Genomic DNA, 20,133 nt, shown 5'->3' with positions numbered 1-20,133 from the left:
GAGAGTCTGTTTTTCTTTTGAAATGATGGAAACAGCCCTGCTCTGCTATCTGGGAGAGAAATGGAGGGGCAGATGGTATGTAGGTAGATGGGGAACCTGTTTCCTGAATGGATGGAGCTGGTTCTGGTGGGAACTGTACTGTTCTTTCAACTTATAAGTTGTAAATTTTCCAGCTAATAAATTGTGAGGGAAACTATCAGCTCTGTAAAATGCCCATTCAGGGCTGTGTTCTCAGCCACAGTCATGTCTGACTCTGTGGCCCCATGGACTGTAGCCCACCAGGTTCCTCTGTCCATGGGATTCTCCAGGCAAGAGTATTGGAGTGAGTTGCCATCTCCTTCTCCAGGAGATCGAACCTGCATCTCCTGCATTGGCAGGTAGATTCTTTACCACTAGCGCCAACTGGGAAGCCAATAGAAATGTTAAAAACGACTTACTGACTTTGTAGAGTGTGCAAACTGAAATAAAATCAAAGAAAATTATATAAAATTAAAAGGTTAAAAAAACACTCCCAAAGAGAGGGAGATTTAAGTGAAACAATCTTCGGATATGAGAGCTGCTATTTCCACCTTTAACACAGCTTACAGTTTGAATAAATAGGAACGTGAGCAGTACCTTACAAAACAAGAGAAAAAGGACAGATTCATGCCAATCAATGTGAAAAGTCTCAGGCGTGTGTGTGTGCCTGCTAAGTCGCTTCAGTACTGTCCGACTCTTTGCGACCCCGTGGATATAGCCCACCAGGCTCTTCTGTCCATGGGATTCTCCAGGCAAGAATACTGGAGTGGGTTTCCATGACCTCCTCCAAGATTGAACCCAAGTCTCTTACATCTCCTGCACTGACAGGTGGATTCTTTCCCACTAGCATCACCTGGAAAGCCCAAAAAGTCCCATACTATCATTTAGTGTGTTTCCCATGTCTCTCATCAGGATTGTAAGATTATACTTTTAATGAATAGTTGCTTGAAAATTAGTTCATTTGGGTTATAAAGACCAGAGTCTTCCTCCAAATAAAAGTGATAATTTAAAAAATATACAAAAGAAAAAAGCACAATAAGCTCCTCAGAAGTAGAACAAAGATGATAATACATTTATGAGCATAAATCAATGAAGTAAAAGCAAAGGTATGTCAGAGGATCAACAAAGGGAAAAATTGGTTATCTGAAAAAAATAATAAATTAGACGAACATCTGGTGAGATTAAACAATAACAACAAAGGAGAGAAAAAAAAACAATAAATAATTTTAGGAATGAAAACTGGGACCTAACTACAGACCTAAAGAGCCTCTTGATGAAAGTAAAAGAGAGTGAAAAAGCTGGCTTAAAAATCAACATTCAGAACATTAAGATCACGGCATCTGGTCCTACCACTTCATGGCAAATAGATAGGGAAATAATGGAAACAGTGACAGACTTTATTTTGGGGGACTCCAAAAATCACTGCAGATGGTGACTGCAGTCATGAATTAAAAGATGCTTGCTCCTTGGAAGAAAAGTTATGACCAACCTAGACAGCATATTAAAAAGCAGAGACATTACTTTACCAACAAAGGTCCATCTAGTCAAAGCTTTAGTTTTTGGTCATGTATGGATGTAAGAGTTGGACTATAAAGAAAACTGAGTGCAGAAGAATTGATGCTTTTGAACTGTGGTGCTGGAGAAGACTCTTGAGAATCCCTTGAACAGCAAGGAGATCCAATCCGTCCATCCTAAAGGAGATCAGTCCTGGGTGTTCATTGGAAGGACTGATGCTGAAACTGAAACTTCAATACTTTAGCTACCTGATGCAAAGAACTGACTCATTTGAAAAAGACCCTGATGCTGGGAAAGATTGAAGGCGGGAGGAAAAGGGGACGACAGAGGATGAGTGGTTGGGTGGCATCACCAACTCGATGGACATGAGTTTGAGTAAGCTCCAGGAGTTGGTGATGGACAGGGAAGCCTGGTGTGCTGTGGTCCATGGGGTTGCAAAGAGTCGCACATGACTGAGTGACTGAACTGAACTGAACTGAACTACTGATCCAGCAGAAGTTAAAAGGATAATTAGACAATAGTATGATAAACCTTATTGGAGAAGGAAATGGCAACCCACCCCAGTATTCTTGCCTGGACAACCCTATGGACAGAGGAGCGTGGCAGGCTACAGTCCATGTGTTCGCAAAGAGTTGGACATGACTGAGAGATTAAACAACAATAACATGATAAACCTTATACCAGTAAATTTGAAATCAAACAGACAAACTCCTAGAAAAATATCATTTACCAAAACTGGCAGAAGAAGAGAAAGCCTAAATGGTCTTAAAACAATTAAACTAATTGAATCAGTTGTTTAAATATTACCCAGACCCAGACAGTTTTCACATAACTTCTCAAATTCTTCTACAGAATAAGAAACTACTCCCAAAATAACTTCTGTGACCAGGAAAACTTAATACAAATCCATTATGAAGTATGAGAAAGGCAAACAATAAGCTAATAAGTACACAAAAACTCTGAAAATAATACTAACAAGTCAAACCCAGGAAAATATAAAACCAATAAAACAGTATGACAACACTAAGTGTTTCTTAAGCACACAAGTGTTATTTATCAAAACAGGTTAAGAAGAAATAACATAAGATAATTTAATAGACAAAAAATCATTTGCAGTAAAATTCATCATCAAATAATGATAAAAACATGTTAAAAATAACAGTAAATGGAGTTTCCTTAGGAGGTAAAGTATGCCTATCAAAAGCTTTAGCAAATGCATTCTTAATAGTGAAATATCAAACTAATTCTTTTAAAAATCAGGAATAGGGCACCTTCTCAGAAAAACAAATAAAAGAAGCAATAACTGGAAAAGAAGGAATAAAATTTACTATTTGCAGATGGTATGACTGTCTATGAAAATCCAAAAAATCTATCAGCACATTTAAATGACATTTTTTATGGTCAGGTTTATATACAAAAGTCAACAGTGTGTATAATAAATCAAGAACAAAAAACCATAATTTAAAAATGTTCTTTTTATGGCAACAACAAAATTAAAAAGGACCCAGTAATAAATCTGTCCAAAGTTGTACGATGTTTGAAAGAAATTATAAAACTCTGGAAGACACTTGGGAGATTAAAATCTTTGAGAGGAAGTTCAGTTTTACAAGCATGTCAGTTTTTCAGCAAATCTATAGATTTAATACACTTCCAAAGAAAATTCCAGTAGATTTTTTAAAAACTGTGGTAAAATAAACATAACATAAAATCTGCCACCTTAACCGTTTTTAAGGGTATAGTTCAGCGGCATTAAGTACATTCACATTATCATGCAACCATTACTATTACTAATCTTCAAATCTTTTTCATTTTCCCAAACTGAAATTCCGCAGCCAGTGAACACTATCTCCCATTTCTTCCTCCTACTAGCCCCTGGTAACCACTATTCTACTTTCTTCTTTTTTAAGATTTTTTTCCCCTTAATGTACGTCCTTCTTGAAAATCTTCATTGAATTTGTTACAATATTGCTTCTGTTTTATGTTTGGATTTTATGGTTGCTAGGCAGGTGGGGCCTTAGCTCCCCAACTAGAGAGCAAACCCTCACCCCCTGCATTGGAAGGTCTTAACCACCGGGCCACAGGGAAGCCCCACTATTCTACTTTCTGTCTCTATGAACCTGACTGCTGTAGATAATACCTCACGTAAGTGCAACCATATAATATTTGTCATTTTGCTGTATGCACGTTCTTTTCTTTCTTTTTTTTTAGAGGAACTTGACAAACTTACTCTCATACTTGTAAGGATGTACAAAAGACCCAGAATAGCTGCCACAATTCTAATTTATATTTTAGATATAATATGGCACCCCACTCCAGTACTCTTGCCTGGAAAATCCCATGGACGGAGGAGCCTGGTAGGCTGCAGGCCATGGGGTCCCGAAGAGTCAGACATGACTGAGCGACTTCACTTTCACTTTTCACTTTCACGCACTGGAGAAGGAAATGGCAACCCACTCCAGTGTTCTTGCCTGGAGAATCCCAGGGATGGAGGAGCCTGGTGGGATGCCATCTATGGGGTTGCACAGAGTTGGACATGACGAGGTGGCAAGAATACACAGAACAGAAGATCTGTACAAAAAAGATCTTCACAACCAAGATAATCACGATGGTGTGATCACTCACCTAGAGTCAGACATCTTGGAATGTGAAGTTAAGTGGGCCTTAGAAAGCATCACTACGAACAAAGCTAGTGGAGGTGATGGAATTCCAGTTGAGCTATTTCAAATCCTGAATGATGATGCTGTCAAAGTGCTGCACTCAATATGCCAGCACATTTGGAAAACTCAGCAGTGGCCACAGGACTGGAAAAGGTCAGTCTTCATCCCAATCCCAAAGAAAGGCAATGCCAAAGAATGCTCAAACTACTGCACAATTGCACTCATCTCACACGCTAGTAAAGTCATGCTCAAAATTCTCCAAGTCAGGCTTCAGCAATACGTGAACCGTGACGTTCTAGATGTTCAAGCTGGTTTTAGAAAAGATAGAGGAACCAGAGATCAAATTGCCAACATCCACTGGATCATGGAAAAAGCAAGAGAGTTCCAGAAAAACATCTATTTCTGCTTCATTGACTATACCAAAGCCTTTGACTGTGTGGATCGCAACAAACTGTGGAAAATTCTGAAAGAGATGGGAATACCAGACCACCTGACCTGCCTCTTGAGAAACCTATAGGCAGGTCAGGAAGCAACGGTTAGAACTGGACATGGAACAACAGACTGGTTCCAAATAGGAAAAGGAGTATGTCAAGGTTGTATATTGTCACCTTGCTTATTTAACTTATATGCAGAGTACATCATGAGGAACGCTGGGCTGGAAGAAGCACAAGCTGGAATCAAGATTTCCCGGAGAAGTATCAATAACCTCAGATATGCAGATGACAGCACCGTTATGGCAGAAAGTGAAGAGGAACTAAAAAGCCTCTTGATGAAAGTGAAAGAAGAGAGTGAAAAGGTTGGCTTGAAGCTCAACATTCAGAAAACAAAGATCATGGCATCTGGTCCCATCACTTCGTGGGAAATAGATGGGGAAACAGTGGAAACAGTGTCAGACTTTATTTTTTGGGCTTCAAAATCACTGTGGATGCTAATTGCAGTCATGAAATTAAAAGACACTTACTCCTTAGAAGGAAAGTTATGACCAACCTAGATAGTATATTAAAAAACAGAGACATTACTTTGCCAACAAAGGTCCGTCTAGTCAAGGCTGTGGTTTTTCCCGTGGTCATGTATGGATGTGAGAGTTGGACTGTGAAGAAAGCTGAGCACCGAAGAATTGATGCTTTTGAACTGTGGTGCTAGAGAAGACTCTTGAAAGTCCCTTGGACTGCAAGGAGATCCAACCAGTCCATCCTAAATGAGATCAGTCCTGGGTGTTCATTGGAAGGACTGATGCTAAAGCTGAAACTCCAATACTTCGGCCACCTCATGCGACGCGTTGACTCACTGGAAAAGACTCTGATGCTGGGAGGGATTGGGGGCGGGAGGAGAAGGGGACGACAGAGAATGAGATGGCTGGATGGCATCACCGACTCGATGGACATGAGTCTGAGTGGACTCCGGGAGTTGGTGATGGACAGGGAGGCCTGGCGTGCTGTGATTCATGGGGTCGCGGAGAGTTGGACACGGCTGAGCGACTGAACTGAACTGAGGTGACTAAGCAGCAGCAGCAGTATTGTATGTAATATGTAGCACATAATACTATTACACTGTTACAAGTCTAGTGGACTTGAGACAGTGTTTAGTTAGATTCAGAATATACAAACAGGGACTTCCCTGGAGGTCCAGTGGTCCACACTCCCAGTGCAGAGGGCCGGGATCCGACCCCTGGTCAGAGAACCAGGTCCCACGTGCTACAACTATGAGTCTGCACTCGCAACCAAAGGATCCAGGATGCTGTATTGAAGATCAAAGATCCCGCATGCTTCACTGAGACCCAGAGCAGCCAAACTAACCAACCAACTTAAAAAAGAACACACAAGCAGACTAGGAACAAATGGACTTCCACATATATAAAAGTTTAATAAATGCCAGCAGGGGCATTCCAGATCCCTAGGGAAAGGCATTGAATTCAGAAAATGGGGCTACAAAACCTGACAATCCCCACAGGAGAAAAAAATGAAATTAAATCCTTTCCTCACACCACAGACAGAAATTTCTAATGGATTCAAGAATTCAAGGTGAAAGGTGAAACTCTCAAACTCTCAACAATATTAAAACATGTGTTTCATAATCACAAAGTAGACAAGATACAGGAAGTGTGGGATATAAAAGAAAAGATTAATAAATTCAACTGTAATTGAAGAATTTATGTTAATCAAGATATCATAAAGAAAACAAAAGACAAGCCGCAAACTTGGAGAAGATAGCTGCAACATCTAAAAATCAATACCGACTAAGACCCAACAAAACAAAAACAGAAAAACTGACAAAATGCATGACAAACATTTCGCATAAGAAGAAATACAAACGGTAAAGAGAACGTGAAAGCATGCTCAACGACACTAATAAGAAGAAAAATGAAATTTTCACGCCATAGTGAGGGACTCCCCTGGTGGTTCAGTGGCTAAGACTCCATGCTCTCAATTCAGGGGGCAGGGGTTCAATCCTGAGTCAGGGAACTAGATCCCAAATGCCCCAACTAAACATCCTGCATGCTGTAACCAAGACCCGGTGCAGCCAAGTAAAGAAACAAAAGTAAATATCTGACTAGATTCTAATGAGGTGGACAAACCTAGAGCCTATTATACGAAGTGAAGTAAGTCAGAAAGAGAAAGACAGATATGGTATATTAACCCATATACAGATATACATAAATACACATATATATATGGAATCTATAAGATGGTACTGATGAACCCATCTACAGGGCAGCAGCAAAGATGCAGACAGAGAGCAGACTTGCACACAGTCGGGGAGGAAGAAGGTGGGACGACTTGGGAGAGTAGCACTGAAACATATACATTGCCAGATGGGAGTATACAGCCAGTGGGAGTTCACTGCGTGACACAGGGAGTCCAAGGCTGGGGCTCTGTGACACCCTAGAGGGGTGGGATGGGGAGGGAGGCGCGGGGAGGGGTAAGAGGGAGGGGACATATGTATACCTGTGGCTGATTCATGGCAGAAACCATCACAATATTGTCAAGTAATTATCTTCCAATTAAAAATAAAATAAAAAATTTAAAAAGCCATAGTGTGAGATCTTTATCCTATACTGACAAAAATTAAATCTGACAATGCCAAATGTTGGTTTCATAAGACACAGGCTGTTGGTGGGGATAAAAAATGTATGCAATCACTTTGAAAAATAATTGGCATGATCTAGTAAAGTTCAACACTGGCATACCCACAACACGGCAATTTCACACCTGGGTAATATGCGCTATTAAGGAGTGTTTTTTCAGGCAACAGATTGAAAATCGCTAAAATGGCACATGGAATCAGTTTAACTGATTGAGATCAGTGTTTTTAAAAAACAAAATTAAAAAACATCAGAGAACATTACGAGTAATAGGATGAGCATTGTTTCACGGCGTGTTTGTTTCATCTGCGTCTGTGGTGGGGAGGAAGGGTAGGGGACTGCATGGGTGTGTGGGTGTCCATGGCGACGTCAAACGTACTTCTCACTCTGAGTCATGGCAACTAAATTTGAAAGCCCTGTAGAAATTCTTGCCCACATTCCCCAGAAAACATGTACAAGATTTTTCATAAGAGTGTTGTGTAAGATATCAAAAATACAACCCAAATGTAACTTGTAGTGCAGACACATGATGAAATATTATGAGCAGAGACAGAAGCCCTTCAGCCTCACATAGTAACCTGGATGAGCCTAAGAAACAAAATATTGAGTGAAAACAGGAAGCTACAGAATACCACACACATTACACCTCATTTATCAAGCTTATAGACAATACGAAAAATCAGTGGAAACAACCCAAAGCATGGATCCTGGAGCCCAACTATCTGGATTCAAATTCTAGCTTTGTCACCCACAGGCATGTAATCTTGGGCAAAATGCTTAACCTCTGTGCCTGTTTCCTCACCTGTGAAATGGGAATAACAAAAACCTGTAAAGTCCTTGCAACAGTGGACATGCCCAAAAGAAGGAACACATGTAGAAGGAGCAGAATTAGCAGTCTTCTGGCCCTTAAGTTGGATCGTGGGTGCATGAGTATTGAAATTACATATTCATATATTTGTTTCCACATATCAATATTTTTTTGAACACAGAAGATATGGGGTCAATCCATGGGTTGGGAATATCCCCTAGAGCAGGAATGGCAAGCTGCTCCAGTATTCTGGACTGGGAAATTCCATGGACAGTGGAGCCTGGTGAGCTACAGTCCATGCGGTCGCAGGGCCGGACACGGCTGAGCACACATGCAGTGTTGTTTTAGTTCCAGGTGTACAGCAAAGTGATTGAGTTATATCTATTCTTTCTCAGATTCTCTTCCCATATAGGTTATTACAGAGTACTGAGCAGAGTTCCCTGTGCTATTCACTAGGTCCTTGCTGATTATCCATTTTATGTCAATATTTTACATTTAAACAGGTGTGAATTGCACAAGGCTCTGTATACTCAGGCTCAAGAATAAGACTCCAGGTCAAGGATGGTGGCAGCCTGAGTGATCACATACCTGGTTCTCAGCCTGTCACTCCCCGATTCTGCCCAGTTCCGGAGCAAGCTGGAGACTGGTCTTTCTTCACACTGCTTGGTGTACTGAGCCAGCAGTTCCCGAACCACAACCTGCACATAGTATAAATCCTTTGTCAGCCATTTGTGAAAAAATGTAACAAACATCAGGGTGTTCTTAACTGCTACAGCCAGATAAGGTCCAGGGGCTTCCAGCAAACTTTTGTGCTCAGTGGTGTCAGACTCTTTGTGGCCTCATGGACTGTAGTCCACCAGGCTCCTCTGTCCATGGGAATTTTCAGGCAAGAATACTGGAGTGGGTTGCCATCCCTTCTCCAAGTGAAGCTGACTCTCCTGCATTGCAGATGGATTCTTTACCCACTGAGTCACCTGGGAAACCATGTCTTACTGTATATATATTTGAAAGTCACTCAGTCATGTCTGACTCTGTGACCCCATGGACTGTATAGTCCATGGAATTATCCAGGCCAAAATACTGGAGTGGGTAGCCATTCTCTTCTCCAGGGGATCTTCCCAACCGAGGGATTGAACCCAGGTCTCCTGCATTGCAGGTGGATTCTTTACCAGTGGAGCCAGAAGCGAAGCCCAAGAATACTGGAGTGGGTAGCCTATCCCTTCTCCAGCAGATCTTCCCAACCCAGGAATCGAACCAGGGTCTCCTGCATTGTAGACAGATTCTTTACCAGCTGAGCCACCAGGGAAGCCGGTGTCTTACTATATAGTCATGCTTATTATACATTCCTTTTGTTTCTTTGAAGTATTGTCTTGAGTTCTTGAAATCATATCTCTAGATAGATATTACCCATGACTTCATTTCAGGATAGAAAAGGGGGTGTCACAAAATATTATGAGAAAGAGGGCATCAGGATCACTGTATTAGGGGTCAAAGGACATAAACATTTTTGTAATTCCTGCTGTACAAAGTTGGGCTTCCCAGGTGGTGCTAGTGCAAAGAACCCCCTGCCAATGCAGGAGACGTGGGTTTGATCCCTGGCTTGGGAAGATCCTGTGGAGGAGGGCATGGCAATCCACTCCAGTATTCTTGCCTGGAGAATCCCACAGACATGGCAGCATGGCGGGCTATGGTCCACAGGATCGAGAAGAGTTGGACATGACTGAAGCAAGTTAGCACGCATGCATGCTCTACAAAGTAAGTGTGAAACTCAAACACTGCTAGCAACAGGGAAGATGGGGGGAACCAACCATCTCTGACTAGAATAAAAATCAAAATGATATGGAACTCAAGGGTAGTTTCACTGGCATCACTGGGATTAACACATCGTTTGGTTTTGCTTACCAACCAGTCCATCCTAAAGGAGACCAGTCTTGGGTGTTCATTGGAAGGACTGATGCTAAAGCTGAAACTGCAATACTTTGGCTACCTCATGCGAAGAGCTGACTCATTGGAAAAGACCCTGATGCTGGGAGGGATTGGGGGCAGGAGGAGAAGGGGACGACAGAGGATGAGATGGCTGGATGGCATCACCGACTCAATGCATATGAGTTTGAGTCAACTCCAGGAGTTGGTGATGGACAGGGAGGCCTGGTGTGCTGCGATTCACGGGGTCGCAAAGAGTCGGACACGACTGAGCGACTGAACTGAACTGAACTGATTAAATTTACAATGGCTCTAACTCCATCACCCTCATGGTGGACAACAACCAACAACACTCCAAACGTTAAACACTGTTCTCTCTGATTCCCATGCCTCCACTCCAGACCTTCACTGCCTTTATTTTTCCACACTGAGTTTATTGTTACCCAAGGACATGAAGCGTTACAACTTGCTGCTGTTTTCTCATCCTTCTGCCTCTGGAAGGTAAGTGCCACAAGGTCAGAGTTTGTTCACATTTGTTCCATCAAATGGCTATGGGAGTTGAGGAATCTTTCTTGAATAAGTGAATGAATAAATAAATCCCTTTTCTGTGTTCAGCATCTCATCTGACCCATTCAATTCCCTAATACTTTAACTTTTGTCACTACGTCCACCTTTCTGATTTTGTTGTTGTTCGGTTGCTCGGACGTGTCTGACTCTTTGTGACCCCATGGACTGCAGCACACCAGGCTTGCCTGTCCTTCTCTGTCTCCCAGAGATTGCTCAAACTTATCTCCACTGAGTCAATGATGTCATCCAACCTCCTCTTCCTGCCCTCTATCTTCCCCAGCATCAGGGTCTTTTCCAGTGAGTCGGCTCTTACCTTTCCAATTTAAACAAATTAAATTGGGAAAACAAACGCATTTTAACTAGATTTAAAATTAGAAGAATATCGGGGCTTCCCCGGTGGTCCAGCACTTAAGACTCCATGCTTCTGCTGCTAGGGGTGAGGGTTTTATCCCTGCCTGGTGAATGAAGATCCTGTATGATGCACAGTGTGGCCAAAAAACTAATAATTTTAAAAAAAGTCTAGAACATAATAATCCAGTTTAGGTGTTAAAAGACACACTGGGGTCTGGCTAGTATCACAAAATTCCTCTGTTTAGATCTTCGCTCATTTCTTTTTCCTTTTTGCTCCTCGCTTTTGGAATTATTCCTCTTTTTCTAGGTCATGAGACAAGAAAAACTGATTTTTAAAATGAGTCTATTTTCTGCTGCTGATGCACTTTGGTGAAGGATTAAAGAGTCAGAGCTATCAGCTACCATGGGATTTGGTCAGGACAGTCTCTACATTCAATACTTTATTTGATAAATGACCTGGAGAGGCAAAGACAGTTCCATCAGCCTCTCAACTGAGCATGCAATGAAGACATGATATTTTTTACCTCATATATGTGTTCCTGAATATGTTATAATATACCAAATACTATATATATACTATATAATAAGCAATAAAACGCAAAATATAACTAAATTCTATAACATTATATAAAATATATAATACACACACATACACATATATGAGTGTAGAAGACACAAGTTCAATCCCTAGGTCGGGAAGATCCCCTGGAGTGGGAACTGGCAAACCACTCCAGTATTCTTTTTTCTTTTTTTTGAATTTTTCTTTTTTTACCTCAGTATTCTTACCTGGAAAGTTCCACAGACAGAGGAGGCCAGTGGGCTACAGTCCAAGTCCACAGGGGTTGCAAATGGTCGGACACGACTGAGCACATACCCCCCCACACACACGCATAATTTTTAATTTTCTACTTTAATATAATTATATACACAAAAGTTGAAAAACTAAAATGAAACAGAGAGGTTTTGTCAAGTCATCACCCAGATTCCCCCCAAAATGATCTTTCACAGCAATGTGTGTGCATGCTCTTTGTGACTACGTGGACTGCAGCTTGCCAGGCTGCTCTGCCCATGGGATTATCCAGGCAAGAGTACTGGAATGAGTTGCCATTTACTCCTTGAGGGGATCCTTCTGACCCAAGGATTGAACCCGCATCTTCAGTGTCTCCTGAACTGGCAAGTAGATTTTTTTTACCACCGAGTCATCTGGGAAGCCCTCACATAGCAATAGCGATGATCAAAACTAGGAGATTCAGTAAAATTTGTATACACTGAATGTTTGAGTTGTAGCAGAGAGTTCATTATTTTAAAATGAACTTGGTAGTAAAAGAAACCCATTTTATGAAATAAAATAAATTTCCTCTCAATACAAATAATCATATCCTCCAAGTCTGGTGTTTTGAAAACTTACACCAGATCTTCTTAAGACAACTTGTGAGGTTATTTCTTTCCAGATGATGATTTCTGTGGCTTTGGACACAGTTCTCTGGGTCATAAGATGAAGACTCTTTATTTTCCTTTATCTACTTGACTAATTCCCAGCGACTGAGTCCCGCTGCACCTGCTCAAGAGTCCCTTCCTTAACAGAACTCCGGGGAACTGAGCAGCCAAAACAGCTATATTCTTGCCTTTTGTAAAAGATCCCACCTGCAGAAGAAATCAAGTGAATCTGCAGCCGACATTTGGAAACCGTGAGTCTGAGTAGTTATGCAGAATAACGATGTCACAAACATGCGTTTATAACGAATATCCTGTGCATCAGGGAACACTGACTAGATAGCACAATTGCAAATAATGCTTTAGGTCGAATGGCCTTTCAAGGCATCGACGAAGCAACTAGCATGTCTACACACTGAGTATTTCACTGATTTATGTCAGCTACAGAGAAACTTGGATTAAAAAGCCTAACAAGTTGTGTCTGCTGCCAAAACAGAAACACTTAGTCAATTAGGATAGAAAGCACGGTCTCTAAGAAAAAGTCAGCCCACGTCATTCTCTCTGCAGGAGGACCAGCCAGGCAGCGGGCAACACTCAGGCTTATACCAAGTAGGACAATGGCTTCCTTCCGAGTGGCCATACCTGTGGCACTGGGGTCCCAGACCATGCCCTATGCAGGACTGGCCATAGAACCCAGGGCAAAACAAAAATGCAGAGCACCTTGTTCAAAAATGATTAAGGATTTCAAGACAGTGAGAGCAAAGCAGCAAACCAGCACAGGCTCTTCTTTTTTCCTAAAGATTTCATTTCGTACTGGGGTATAGCCAATTGGCCATGCTGTGAATAGCAAAGGGACTCAGCCATAAATATATATGTGTCCATTCTCCTCCATACCTGACTCCCACCCAGGCTGCCACATAATACTGCGCAGAGTTCCCTGTGCTATATAGTGGTCCTTGTTGGTTTTTCATTTTAAGTATAGCAGTGTGTACATGTCCATCCCAAACTCCATAATGGTCCCTTCTCCCCATGATTCCCCTCAGTAATCATAGGCTCATCCTTTCGGTCTAAGTACAGGCTCTTCTGAGCACAGGTTTCATCCCGTGAAGCTGGATCTGGCCCTCCAGGCCCCAGGAGGATGGGTGAGTTTTTCTTCCATCTATATCTGGCAACGTGAGCTAGCTGAGGGCAGTTCAGGTGTCCCCTGGGGAGTGAGGCTGAAGAAAAGGCCAACTGGACATTGTCTCCCACTGAGTATAGTAACTGTTTGCCTCTTTCAAATGCTGGACATCCCATCAAGGTAAGATTTCTTTGAGGAGAATCTGTAATGATTCTCTGGCTAAAGGAGAGAAAGAAAGAAGGAAGGAAGGAAAGAGAGAGGGAGGAGGAGGGAGGGAGGAGGGAATAAAAGGAGAGAGAGGGCAAGGATGATTTCTGTACAGAAAATGAAGAAGCCACTCTGGCGTGCTCAGAAGTACAGGTAACGAGGCCCAGATTCAGAAGGCTCTCTTTCTCCCAAACCTCACACACAGAGCTCTTGAGGAGAGCCTTCAACAGCCAGATGCTGGAACATCTGGCTTTGAAAGAGTTAGCACCAGATTTGTTACGGGTCAGTGCATTTGGAAGAGACAACCAGAACGTCTGTTTCAAACTGCCTTGCTTTTCTAAAAGGGTACTATCCCAAAGTCCCTTCAAGTTCCCCAGAATGAATGACCACATTTTGTAAAGACCTTCCACCAATTCTACCCTCAGTCTTCACGCCGTCCGCCTCCCCCTTTTCCAACACCGTTTCCCTCCTCTAGGCTGAGACTCGGTCCCAGGCGGTGGTCTTCAGTCTCCACTGGGCGGCCCATTCACACAGCTCCCTTTCTCTTTGCTTCTGCCACCATCCGAGGTGACTCTGTACATCTCATCTGTAGATCCCACCTGTAAACCTCCAGAAGACCTGTTGAACTATCTGTGTCTGACTTTGCTGGGTCAGGCAGGCCCTCAGCCCACGCCCTCGTCCTGTCTCTCCAAGAGGCCCTCAGAAGGGGAGGGCGGCTGGTCTTTCAGGATGACTAGCTGTCATCCACAGCCCGGTCACCCCTGTACCAGCTGTTCCTCAGACTCCTCCTGGTGCAGCCAGATCTCAGATCTTTCAGAACTGATGCTCCAAGGCCCTGTGACAGGGTTGCCCCAGCCCTCATCTCTGATTTTAGGAGTACCTGCACCTCGGTCCTTCTAGCACCTCAACATCTCCACCTGCTGATCGCTAGGACTCACCTATAGCCAGAAGGCTGGGGCCCCAGAGGGAATATTCCTTCAGGTTTTCTTCAGGTTTTCTTTTGAACTGTGTGCTTCCTTTAGGAGCAGACGGAGTCAGGGTTCTACAGCCTGAGATCTAGTCCTTGCCCAACATCATACATGTCCCAATGCCCCGTTATAGCACCTGAGGTCCAGGCTGTCTTGGAGAAGAATCTGGAATTCAGCCCAGCGATGGGGGTGGGGAGAACAGTAAGGGGTGTGCGTGTGTGTCTGTGTGTGTGTCTGTGTGTGTGTCTGTGTGTGTGTGTCTGTGTGTGTGCATGTGTGTGTCTGTGTGTGCATGTGTGTGTCTGTGTGTGTCTGTGTGTGTGCATGTGTGTGTCTGTGTGTGCGTGTGTGTGTCTGTGTGCGTGTGTGTGTGCGTGTCTGTGTGTGCATGTATGTGCGTGCATGTCTGTGTGTGCGTGTGTGTGTGTGTCTGTGTGTGCGGGTGTGTGTCTGTGTGTGCGTGTCTGTGTGTGCATGTGTATGTGCATGTGTGTGTGCATGTGTGTGCGTGTGTGTCTGTGTGTGCGTCTGTGTGTGCGTCTGTGTGTCTGTGTGTGCGTGTCTGTGTGTGCGTGTGTGTCTGTGTGTGCGGGTGTGTGTCTGTGTGTGCGTGTCTGTGTGTGCATGTGTATGTGCGTGTGTGTGTGCATGTGTGTGCGTGTGTGTGTGCGTGTGTGTCTGTGTGTGCGTGTGTGTGTGCGTGTGTGTGTCTGTGTGTGCGTGTCTGTGTGTGCGTGTGTGTGTCTGTGTGCATGTGTGTGTGTGCGTGTCTGTGTGTGCATGTATGTGCGTGCATGTCTGTGTGTGCGTGTGTGTGTGCGTGTGTGTCTGTGTGTGCGGGTGTGTGTCTGTGTGTGCGTGTCTGTGTGTGCATGTGTATGTGCGTGTGTGTGTGCATGTGTGTGCGTGCGTGTCTGTGTGTGCGTGTGTGTCTGCGTCTGTGTGTGCGTGTGTGTGTCTGTGTGTGCGTGTGTGTGTGCGTGTGTGTCTGTGTGTGCGGGTGTGTGTCTGTGTGTGCGTGTCTGTGTGTGCGTGTGTATGTGCGTGTGTGTGTGCATGTGTGTGCGTGCGTGTCTGTGTGTGCGTGTGTGTGTGCGTGTGTGTGTGCGTGTGTGTCTGTGTGTGCGTCTGTGTGTGCGTGTGTGTGTCTGTGTGTGCGTGTCTGTGTGTGCGTGTGTGTCTGTGTCTGTGTGTGCGTGTGTCTGTGTGTGCGTGTGCGTGTGTGTCTGTGTGTGCGGGTGTGTGTCTGTGTGTGCGTGTCTGTGTGTGCATGTGTATGTGCGTGTGTGTGTGCATGTGTGTGCGTGCGTGTCTGTGTGTGCGTGTGTGTGTGCGTGTGTGTCTGTGTGTGCGTCTGTGTGTGCGTGTGTGTGTCTGTGTGTGCGTGTCTGTGTGTGCGTGTGTGTCTGTGTGTGTGTGTGCGCACGCACTCGCATGCAGCATTTGTTCTCTCAGTGAGGCCTCTCTTTCTTTGTTACTCTTCATTCCTTCTCTTCCCTCCCTCATTTTTTATATTTAAGGGAAGGACTATTTCTTTTTTTCTATATTTTACTCATAGTTCCTTTATTTTATATAGTAAAAATTGATTCACACCAATGAGTAAGAATGCAATAAATATGTTTCTATAAGGGAGGGCCAATTTATTTTAATGGTTTTAAATATACTCAATTTTTAATAAAAAAATTTTTTTTAACTAGGAATAAAACTAGCACATGACCCAGTAATCCCATTATTGGGCATAGATCCTGAGAAAATCAGAATTCAAAAAAGACACATGTCCCCCAAAGATCATTGCAGCACTATTGACAATACTTGGACATGGAAGCAACCTACCTGTCCATCAGCAGAAGAACAGATAAGGAAGATGTGGTACATATGCAACGGGAAATTGCTCAGGCACAAAAAGCAACGAAGCTGGGTCATGTGCAGTGATGTGCACGAGTACAGGATCTGTCATTCAGAGTAAAACACGTCAAAAGAGAAAAACAAATATCACAGATTATATCTGGAGCCTAGAAAGATGGTGCTGATGGACCTTTTTGCTAAGCAGGAATACAGACTCAGACACAGAGAATGGACAGGGGGACACAGGGCAGGAAGAAGAGGGTGGGCTGAATTGTCAGAGTCGGATTGACATATATCAGTATATACTACCATGTATAAAATAAATAGCTAGTGGGAAGCTGCACCACCATGCACAAAATAAATAGCACGGGGAGCTCAGCTCAGTGCTCTGTGATGACCTAGAGGGGTGGCATGGGGTGTGGGAGGGAGGCTCAGGAGGGAGGGGATACATGTATAAATATGGCCGATTCACTTTATTGTACAGCAGAAACTAACACAACATTGTAAAGCAAGTCTCCTCCAATTTAAAAAGTTTCAATTCAGTTCAGTCGCTCAGTCGTGTCCGACTCTTAGCGACCCCATGAATCACAGCACGCCAGGCCTCCCTGTCCATCACCAACTCCCGGAGTTCACTCAAACTCATGCCCATCGAGGCGGTGATGCCATCCAGCCATCTCATTCTTTGTCGTCCCCTTCTCCTCCTGCCCCCAATCCCTCCCAGCATCAGTCATTTCCAGTGAGTCAACTCGTCACATGAGGTGGCCAAAGTATTGGAGTTTCAGCTTTAGCAACAGTCCTTCCAATGAACACCCAGGACTGATCTCCTTTAGGATGGACTGGTTGGACCTCCTTGCAATCCAAGGGACTCTCAAGAGTCTTCTCCAACACCAAAAGTTTAGACCATATTAAATGGTCTTAAATAAAAAGTGAAAGTCTCTTACCCAACCCCTTACCTCTAGAACTTCATTTCAGAAATAACCATTCTTAAGCAGCTTTCATTCTGCTAGAGAAGCTTCCAAATGCCAAGGTCAAACATATTTCTCTTGCTTCCTATTTGGAACATGCTTTTCTTGAGCAGTTTGGTTTTTCCTAGAGTCTTGATCAACTATTTTCCCACTTGCTTCAAGAACCATAAGGCTTTTCCATCATGACTAAGCATTTTCTTGCTTCTTAATTATTCTACTTCTTGAATAGAAATCATTTCCTTCTCAAAGTCATTCTTTTGAGCCCTCTGACTTCTTGTCCTAATTTGGACTAACTGTGTTGGCCATGACTATGCGGGTATTTCTTTACACAAACTCCTCTTGGATTAGCTCCAGAAAGCATAGATGTCTTTCTATTTTTTCTAATTTATTTATTTTTAATTGAAGAATAATTGCTTTACAGTGTTGTGTTGTTTCCTGCCAAACAGCAACATGAATCATCATGGGTGTACGTGTGTCTCCTCCCTCCCCCTCCCTCCCCATTCCAGCCCTCTAGGGTGTCACAGAGCCCTGGTTTGAATTCCCTGAGTCACATGGCAAATTGCCATCGGCTATCCATAGATATCTTTCAAATTCTTCACTTGTTTTACACTTTTCTCCACCTCATCTACAAGTAATATTTTTCAGAAAGTGCATGGCAAAGTAAACTTCCTGAACATTTGAATATCTGTAAGTCTGGCTCATATTTGCTGTAAAATTTTACATTCAAAGTAATTTTCTTCTGAGTTCTAAAGGCATCGTTCCATTTTATTCTAGATCTTGTCCACTCAGACTGTGATCCACAGAGCAGCAGCGTCGCTGTCACCAAGGAGCCTGCTGGAAATGCAGAAGCCCAGGACCCCCCCACACCGACTGTGACAAGAGCCCCAGAGACGAGTGGGTGCAGTGGGGTCAGGAGGCACTGCTCCAGCCTCCAGTGCTGCAGCCAATAGGCCTGAAGTCAATCTGACTCTCTTTTCTTAGCAAATAATCTGATGTTTCCTTTCAATCTAACTAACATTCAGAGGCCCTCTCTCTGTCCTTCCTTGGTGACCTCTAATTCTCCAGACTGTTTGCAGGCTCTGACCTTGTCTGGTGGGTCCTGCCTGCTGTGAAGAAAGACTTGTGACTTTCCTCAGGTTTGGGAAAATGCCTTCTTTTATTTCTCTGATTTCATCCGCCTTTCTGTGTTCTCTGCTCTCTCTTTGGGGAATGTCATCCGTTTCCTGGACATAATCATCCATGTCTCTTAGTTTTTCCCTTTTACTTCCCTTCTGGCTTCCCTGGTGGCTCAGTTAGTGAAAGAATCTTCTTGCGATGAAGAAGACCCATGTTCGATCCCTGGGTCAGGAAGATCCCCTGGAGAAGGAAATACCTATTCCAGTATTCTTGCCTGGAGAATCCCATGGACAGAAGAGCCTGGTGGGCTATAGTTCATAGGGTCACAAAGAGTCAGACAGGACTTAGCAACTACACAACAACCACCACAAAGACGAAGTTTGTGGTTACACTGGACCGCCAGGGAGGTCCCCAGGATGTTTTTGTTTAATGGATGCAAAGTCATCACATATCTCCAGGAATACTAATTAGTTTTTGCTTTCCCCAGAGCCAGTAGTTCTATTTGCTCATCTTGCTCCATCTTCCTTAAGTTTCTGACTATCGCGATTAGATAACCTGTATTACAGTACTGGGCCTTCCCTGGTGACTCAGAAGGTAAAGAATCTGCCTGCAATGTAGGAAACCCAGGTTCAATCCCTCGGTTGGGAAGATCCCCTGGAGAAGGAAATGACAACCAACTCCAGTATTCTTGCCTGAAGAATCCCATGGTCAGAGGAGCCTGGAGGGCTACAGTCCATGGGGTTGCAAAGTCAGACATGACTGAGCAACTAACAGTTTTACTTCACTTTCATTATGGTATTATTGTTCATTTGCTTAGGTGTGATGACAGTATTGTGCTTTGTAAGAAAATGTCCTTATTTTAAAGAATGAATGTTGACATTTAATTTAGGGATGAAATGTCTGATGTCTACAACTTTCAAATGGTTACACACAGGAGGTGGAGAATATGCCCAAGTGATATTATACCGATAGTTCAATTTTCTCTTGAAATTTCTGTTTGAAATTTTCAAAAGTTGGAAAAAAGAAAAACAAAACAAAATATCTGAATAGTCAGGAAAATACTCCAGTGTTGGGGAGGGGACGGTGAAATCCCTAAGAAATCAGCTCTCTTACTGGAAACCAGATATGTGCTTGGTTTTTAAGCAAGTAGGGCTGTAGGTCATTTGAATTTTTGCATATATTTTCTTGGAGTAATAAACAGTGTATACAAAGCCTGTGACTGATATTCCTTAGGAAATCTGCCACAGTGGGTTAAGAAAGGACCGGTCCTAGCGTATCTCTAATGAAGCAGAAGAAAGTTATAATGGGATTTCATGGGTGTGGACAGTAATTGGATTTGGTAGAGGGTGTAATTAAATTTCACCAAGGGCCCACAACCTCTGCCCCAGGAAAATAATGAAAGGGTCAGACGACCTTCGATCCCGCTCAAAGGGAAACATGTAAAGCATGCTAACTGCGAAGCACAGGCCTGCTGTGTCCACGTCTCCTCAGTCACAGGGCAGCGGCCACGGCGCCTTCAGGATCACAAAAGAGACGCACCTTCAGATAGAGGGCTGA

The 20,133-nt window shown here is 43.4% G+C and overlaps 1 protein-coding gene across 2 annotated transcripts in view; it reads right to left on the bottom strand.

The window, feature by feature from the left end:
* The window catches only part of ACOXL (acyl-CoA oxidase like), a 354,770-nt gene that overhangs the window by 95,957 nt on the left and 238,680 nt on the right, over window positions 1-20,133 (bottom strand). For both annotated transcript variants that reach the window (XM_088841686.1, XM_088841687.1), the window contains one exon: window positions 8,669-8,778. In XM_088841686.1, coding sequence (XP_088697812.1) covers window positions 8,669-8,778 — 110 coding nt within the window. The remainder of the gene's footprint in view (window positions 1-8,668; window positions 8,779-20,133) is intronic.

The sequence above is a fragment of the Moschus berezovskii genome, chromosome 11, assembly GCF_049115385.1.
Source record: "Moschus berezovskii isolate FMDL1 chromosome 11, NW_MosBer_1.0, whole genome shotgun sequence".
Lineage (NCBI taxonomy): Eukaryota > Metazoa > Chordata > Mammalia > Artiodactyla > Moschidae > Moschus > Moschus berezovskii.
The sequence above is the reverse complement of the archived record's forward strand: the minus strand, read 5'-3'. Positions and strand labels throughout refer to the sequence as shown.